The sequence below is a fragment of the Corvus cornix genome, chromosome 3, assembly GCF_000738735.6.
Source record: "Corvus cornix cornix isolate S_Up_H32 chromosome 3, ASM73873v5, whole genome shotgun sequence".
Taxonomy (NCBI): domain Eukaryota; kingdom Metazoa; phylum Chordata; class Aves; order Passeriformes; family Corvidae; genus Corvus; species Corvus cornix.
The window spans coordinates 18,072,307-18,079,403 of record NC_047056.1 but is presented as its reverse complement, the minus strand read 5'-3'; the positions used below and the strand labels follow the sequence as shown (position 1 = coordinate 18,079,403).

Below are 7,097 nucleotides of genomic sequence, written 5' to 3'. Positions count from 1 at the left end.
TTATGAAGAGAGAGAGAGAGAAAGAAAGAACTCATAGGAATTACAGAAGCTTTATTGCATGACTCAGTTGTTACTTGAGTCTATGAAATAAATTGGTACAATTAGAGATGAAGTGGCAGAACATGATATTAAGCGACCAGGGCTGGCAGCAAAGTCCCTTTGAAGATGGAGGGGGATGGAGTTTTCCCTCTCTCACTTGCTCATGTTGCTTCACAGAAAAATCTGCACCCGAGTTCATGTGCTCCCTCCCAGTCACTGCGATGCTCCTTGAGCGCAGTTCTAGTCCCAGACTTGACACTGCTAAAAACATCAACTTCCACAGCATTTCATGCTCTGCTTCTGCCCTGTGTGACCAAAGGCAAACCCTTGGGCTGACGCAGGAGAGACAGCAATGGCTTGCGGGAGGAGGCCTGGGTCAGAACTGGAGATTACAACGAGCCCTCGATAAAAACCACACCAAGTGAAACGCAGAGGGAGCATGAGGAGGGAAGGAGCGGATTGGAGCCTGACTCAGGCTGCAGACTCTGGCTCTCAAGCCATCCGCAGCCTGACCTGGGTGTTTCACATGCTTTAGAAGGGATTTTAGAGAGCCAATCACCCTCACGACAGGATGAAAGTGAAACAGCTCGTCATGTGCAAGGGATCACTGCAGATTATCCCATGTGCTACTACGGTTTTAAAAATTACAAAGACATACTTTTATTCCAACTGCGCTCAAAGGAAACACTCAAAGGTTAGGAAACTCCACGTCTGTATTTCGCCCCATTCTGTGCACTAAAAGAGACAGACGCCTTTTTGGACGCAAAGCTACGCAATCACACAATTAAAAACTGAGGCCCATGAACAAGTTGGCACAACTATGGCTGGAGCAAGCTTTTCCTAGGAATTCAGCACCATATAGGTAATATTGTTTCCTATGTGCAATTTCATATGCAATATTGACATGTTTTTAGAGATGAAGGGTGGTCCATTGCATGGACTCTGATCTGTGTCACTGTCTAGGATGAAACTGCCTGGGGGCCACTGTGGCCTTCACGGTGTAATTTCCTTAGACTAAAGGGGAATCCTTTCAACCCCAGACACGACGTATCCACAGTTTTGATATATTTTTAAAAGTCTGTCTATTAGACTGTGGTTCTTTGGGGAGCTTTGGACACGCTCCGTTCTTCGCAGCCACCACCCCAGGAGCCGGGAGTGGGGCAGGAGGCGGGGCGGACCCTCAGGCGAGCCCCGTGCCACGCTCAAGATGGCGGCTGGCGGGGGCCGGGCCGGGAGCCACGCTCAAGATGGCGGCGCTGGCCGCCCCGCCTTCCCCCGCCCCGCCGGCGGTGACTTCCGGAGGGAGCGGGAGAGGGCGTCCGTCCCATGGTAACTGCGCCACGGTGGGGACGCCGCGGCCGCCGCTCGCTTCCTGCCGCCGCCCGGCCCGCGACGACGGGCAGCCGCCGCCTCCGGGGCCGCGCCGCCGGCAGCCGCCAGGTCGCGAGGTGAGAAGAGCCTGCCGGGGCGGGCGGGCCCCGTGGGGCGGTCTCTCCGCGCCGCCGAGGTACCAGGTCGGGCCGGCGGCGCCGGGGAGGAGGCGGCGGCGGCCGCCCCGCGCTCGTGTAGCGGGGGAGGAACCCCCGGTCCAGGGCAGCGCCCCGGGGAGCCGCGCCCGCGGGACAGCGGCGGCCCCTCCGTAGGGAGAGCCCTGCTGGGGGCGGAGGTGCCCTTGTGTCGGCTGAGCCGTACCTTAAAATATCTTGTAAAAATGAATTAATTTTTCACCTTCACTTCTGAATCTTTTGTGTTTATTTTAATGGGACCTGGGGCCGTTTTTTTTCCCTTGATTTAAAGGTAGTCAAGCACCTAACTTTTTTCGTTCGTTACGGACTGAGATGTGAGCAGCCTTTCGTGTGCTCCTGCCCTTTGTTCAGACATACGCTGCTGGTAGTTGCCTATTTTATTTGTTAGGAGCAAAGACTCCTTGAGAGCAGGTCTACCGGCAGTGGTTTCGAAAGGGAGCTCATATGGCACCCTTTTGTCTTGGGAAATAAGGATACGGTAATTCCCGACATCTGTCTGCACAACCGATGTTGTGATAAGGTTGCTTAAGCATTGCTTCCAGTGGCGGTGGAAAATGCTGGAGGTGTGTTGGAGAGACCATTAAGGCAGAGGTCTGCCCAGAGGGATGTGGAAGCCTCTTCGGTTTCTGAATTCAGTGTGAGCAACCAGTTGCCACGTTATTTGTGGAGTTGGCACCTGCAGCCTGTGCAGGAGCTCTCGCTGTACCCCACTTTGGGAATGGATTAGTTCTTGCATCAGGGACAGCTCACCTGCTGGATTCTTCACATCCTCATTCTAGTAGAGGTTGATAGGCTATTAGAATTAATGGAAAACTTTTCTGTGAGTAAGGCAATAGGATACTCCATCTCTTTTTCTCAGCCTCTGGAGAAGATGGAAAAATACATTTTAGCAGAATGGTTGATGGTTCACGTTGTATGGATGTAAATGAGAATCAGCTCTTCAGGAGAGCGATGAAGAGCTGTAGTTACTCAAAGTGTGTCTGTAGCATGTGTGTGATTTAAGTGAACAAAACCTCTCTGATCAGAATTGCAAGTAGCTTTTTATAGACTATCTGGCTTGGTCAAACCTGTGAAATAGTAACAAACACTTAGGACAAGGCATCTGGATTGTCAGTGGGTTTATAAAAGTGCTCAGCTTTAAGAGTGTTGACTGACGGAACTACAGGCAAAAATAGGTGCCAGGAAGCAGATGGTATGAATGGAGACTGGAAGGAATAAGGGTTTTCTTAACTGGAGAGAGGAATAAGAGCCTGAAGCAAGCAGCCTGCAGGGATGGGTGTGGAAGAGATCTGGTGTCAAACAGCCAAGGTGGGGCCAGGGAGGGGTGTATTAGAAAAATATAAATACTTCAAACGTTGGCATGGCACTAAGGCTGCCAGAGTTCAAGAAGTGTTTGGACAATGCTCCTCAGGCATGTGATGTGATTCTTGGGGCTGTCCTGTGCAGGAGTTGGACTGAATGATCCTTGTGGTTCTGTCCCAACTCAGGAGATTCTGTGATTTGTAGTCTCTTGTGGCAGGTATTTAAGCTTGTAATCAAATCTCCACACTATATTATAATGTATATAACATTTACAAATTGTACTTATTTTACGTGTTTTTATGATTTTCTCTGAAATGTGAAATAAATGACTTGTGCTTCTTTAGTTTTTTCGTAGCTCCCAGAAACTGCAGCTAGTACTGGGGGGCTGCTGTGCTGATTGTCCATGTAAATTGAAATACAAATTAAAGAGGCACACAAACATCCAGATGGGGGCTTATTTGCTTGAGTAATTAAATGTTAAAGTTTAAGTAAAAAAACAAAACGGCCTTTGACACTCATATTCTGTTTCAGAATAGAATGATTGAACTGTACCATGGTTGTAGTGTAGGACATTGTGGTGGTCATTAAATAGAAAGAAAAATCAGATTGCGCAGAAAGATTTGGTTTCCTCTTCAGATTGAGGGGAGTAATATCCTGTAGTAATATCATAGCCTGGTTTGAGGACACAGTTATTTTGAGATTTGAAGCTTAAACGTGTATGTTGGTGAAAAGCAGATGGGTGTTGAAGTCAGGACCTGATACTCGAGTGGTTGGAAGTATGGAATTAGGATTTGTATGCCTTAGGATTTGAAACTTTGTGGCATGACTCAGGAGGCATTATTTCCCCTTTTAAGGGACACAGTATATATGTAGGGAATAAAACACAGTGATTGCGTTTTCCACTCTTTTAGCCTGCTTTTGAACTCATTGTAGCAAAGTTGAGGTTGCTTGTAGGTTATGTGAAGTGATAAATAAAGCCGCAGCAGTCACAACATTGCTGAGAATGTGGGGGTTTTTCTCTTCACGATTTTTTCTTCTCACTCCTTCTGTCCTAATCTGCTACCATCGCAGATTCCTGGCTCTGTTGGAGTATGCCACGTGAAGCTATTTTTGACTGCTCAGAGAATTACTGTAGCAGGAACAAAGGACAGTGATGGGGGAGAAGCAGTCCCAAGGGGCCTTGAGAAGAAAGAGATGGAATTCAGATTAGTAGCCTCCAAAAAAATCTTGCTGTAGAAGAGGTGGAAAGCAAGACTTTGAAAGAACAAAGGTAAAAACAACATGTGAAAGCACTTAGTTCTCATAATGTTACCCTTTCCCATGAGGAGGCTTTTTGAATGGCTTTCATAGTAATGTTTCTCATATGTTGACCATAGATTTATTTGGGCAGTAAGCTTGACTTTTTCTCTAAGCCTTTAACAGAGATGATTGATATACTGGCTTTGATAGAGGGATAGAATTACTTTCAAACTTTGAAATACATAATAAGCACCTCAGGTAATTAGCAACCCTACATCTATCTCTCTTTAAAGTGATCAATGGCATTAATTTGGTTTGGTAACCACGGCTATTTTCTCGTTCAGCAGCCATATGGTATTTCTGAGTTTAGTGTGATTTCCTGTAGGTGGTTTTTACAAAGTCAGCTGGGCTTTGGTGTGAAGTGCAGCAAAAATTACATACTAGGGGAAGGTGTGAAAATGTTCTTATATTAAAAGAAATAAAAGCAGGTTGCTTTAATTTTGGTGTAAGAGTAGATTGTAGCCTCTAAATCACGTGTTCAGGGAGACTAATGCTAAAGCAGTAAAAATTTGTAAATGCTGCTTGTTTGACACTGATGTTTTTAATGCAAATAATGATCAACAGATCAGTGTTTTGTTGTAAACAAAATACTTTTTAGCTTTACTGTAAAAAGGAGACCCCTCTTTCAGTATCATACCCTTTTAAGGGATTTTCTTCTTGAGGTGTGATACATTAATGCTGTTGTTAAATGTGTCATGACATTAATAGAGCAGCCACAGGAAATTTCCATCTGAATTCTGATTTTTTGAGGCCTGCAGCAATCAAAAAAGTGTGAATTTTATCTGTCACATGAGAAGTGGCTGAGGGAACTGGGGTTGTTTAGTCTGCAGGAAAGGAGGCTCAGGGGGACGTTACTGCTTCTATGACCGCATGGAAGGATGTTGTAGACAGGTGGGAGTTGGTCTTTTCTCCCAGCTACCAAGCGATAGGACAAGAAGAAACAGCCTCAGGTTGCTCCAGAGGAGGTCTAGGTAGGATATTAGGAAAAAATGTCTTAATTAAAAGAGTGGTCAAGCATTGGAACAGGCTGCCCATGGAAGTGATGGAGTCACCATCCCTAGAAATGTCAAAAAACACATAGATGTGGTGCTTACAGATGTGGTTTAGTGGCAGACTTGGCAGTGTTTGGTTAATGGTTGGACTTGGTGATCTTAGAGGTCTTTTCCAACCATAATGTTCTAAGATTTGAAATCAAGAGCTTCTGAGAAACATTCTGGGCTTCAAGGAGCACAGTCCAGCTGAGCTGGTGAAAGCCAGGATAGCAGAGAGGAGTCTTTGGTTGGGAAGCTCTGAGCTGTATCTGAAACAGCCTTAGAAAGGTGAAAAACACTGGTTTTTTTTAACCTGACCTTTACTCTATGCTTATAAATAGCAGCTTAAATTTCTCTGTGGGAGATTCTCCAGCATGCAACATTAATTTATCTGGGAGAGTTGTGGGAAGAAGGACCAGTGTCAGATGATGATCTGGAAGTGCAAGCATTCAGGTCAGGTGAGTGGAGCAAAGAAAAGCAACGAAAGGGGTGTTGGGAAATGGAATGGGGCAAAGCCAGAGATCACAGAAGACTAAAGGTTGCTGATGGTGTAGGGTAGTGTAGACCTTGCAAGCATAAAGTTTTCTGGTTAGTAAAGGTGGCATTGAGGAGAAACAGAGAAAGAAACTGTGTGGTATAGAGGCAGGAAAGTGACATTTAAGATTAGGTAGAAATACATCTGAAAGGCACCAGAGAAAGAATTAGTGTCTGTAAGGTGCATGTTCTTGGAGTATGTGGAAGGAAATGAGAGTAGGGGCATGTGGAGCCCATTCCTGTGAGGGGAAAACCTGAGTGCTGAGGTGGGGTACCAGAGGTCTTGTGGTATGGAGACAGCTTAAGATGTGCAGCCCAAAATGAGAGAAGCTGTATGGTAACCTCAAGAGGGGCATGTTAGTGTGCCATGCTGGATGTCCTCAGTGGTGCAGAGCCCAGAGTGTTGGTCACAGTGTGCACAGCTTACAGAAGCTGTGAAAGAAACATTCTTTCTGCCCTCCTTGTTCTGATTCCTCCCCCCATCTTTATCCTCTATGGGAGCCATGAAAACCTTGCTTTCTGACGGGTTGGTACAGCCAACATATGACTGGAAATAACATCAGCTTTCTGCATTCAAGTCTCTGAAGAAAGGTCTTGCTGTCTATCTTTATGTATAGCATTGTTGTTTTTGTAGAAACAGACAAACACAGCATGATAAAAACATTCTTGTGCTGTCTATACTACAACATAACTCTTGTGCTATGTAACACAAATTAATAAAAATTACTGAATTAAGCCATAACTATTAGCAGATGGAAACTGTGGTTTAGTCTTCTGTAGTCTCTCCTTGTTAATGAACTTCACATGCAGATAAAATGGGAGGGAGATAGGCTTTAATAAGGGAAAATGTTTGCCTTGTCATCTGAAAACACTTATACTCCTGGGTGAAGCCTGTGTGCTCAGCAATACTCCTTTCTTGTGCAGAGCCAGTGTGTTTAGAAGTTAAACTATTGTTATTCCTGGGTTGACAAGAATATCTCCCCCTTCCAGAGCTTTAATTCTTATCTTTCGTCTTTATGTAACCAAGGTTGGTCAGGGGCTGTAAACAGCCTTGTTTTAGACTTCCTGGTATTTCTCTATGGCATTGCCATCCTTGCATGTGATAAGACATGCCTGCTGGAGCTGAACCAGGGAGTCAATCTCAAAGGCACTAAGGTTTATTGCCACAGCTAATACTGGGCTTGTGCCTTGCTTTTCAAAAGTATCCTGTTTGCTGTTTACTGAGTGTTTGGAGAGAGTCTCGAGGAGAATTGTTTCAGGTTTCAAAGTGTTAAGTACAGCATCATCTTCCTGTTACTTGTGCATGTCTGGTCAATCAATATGCTTGACAAGTAATTCAGACATAAAGTGACTGACTTAAGAAATT

At 45.2% G+C, this 7,097-nt stretch overlaps 2 protein-coding genes across 2 annotated transcripts in view; both read left to right on the top strand.

Annotated features, from left to right (window-relative positions):
- Positions 1-1,286: 1,286 nt before the first annotated feature.
- Positions 1,287-1,682, top strand: LOC120411585 (proline-rich proteoglycan 2-like). The gene has a single exon (XM_039567909.1). The coding sequence runs from the start codon at positions 1,287-1,289 to the stop codon at positions 1,680-1,682; it is 396 nt and encodes a 131-aa protein (XP_039423843.1).
- The window catches only part of DISP1 (dispatched RND transporter family member 1), an 87,372-nt gene continuing 81,705 nt past the window's right edge, over positions 1,431-7,097 (top strand). Inside the window, exon 1 of the mRNA XM_039569398.1 lies at positions 1,431-1,487. The gene's annotated coding sequence lies outside the window, so the exon portion shown is untranslated. The remainder of the gene's footprint in view (positions 1,488-7,097) is intronic.

Bases quoted from the DNA above. Each gene is read 5' to 3' on its own strand.
- LOC120411585 (XM_039567909.1), top strand. From the start codon at position 1,287: ATGGCGGCGCTGGCCGCCCCGCCTTCCCCCGCCCCGCCGGCGGTGACT.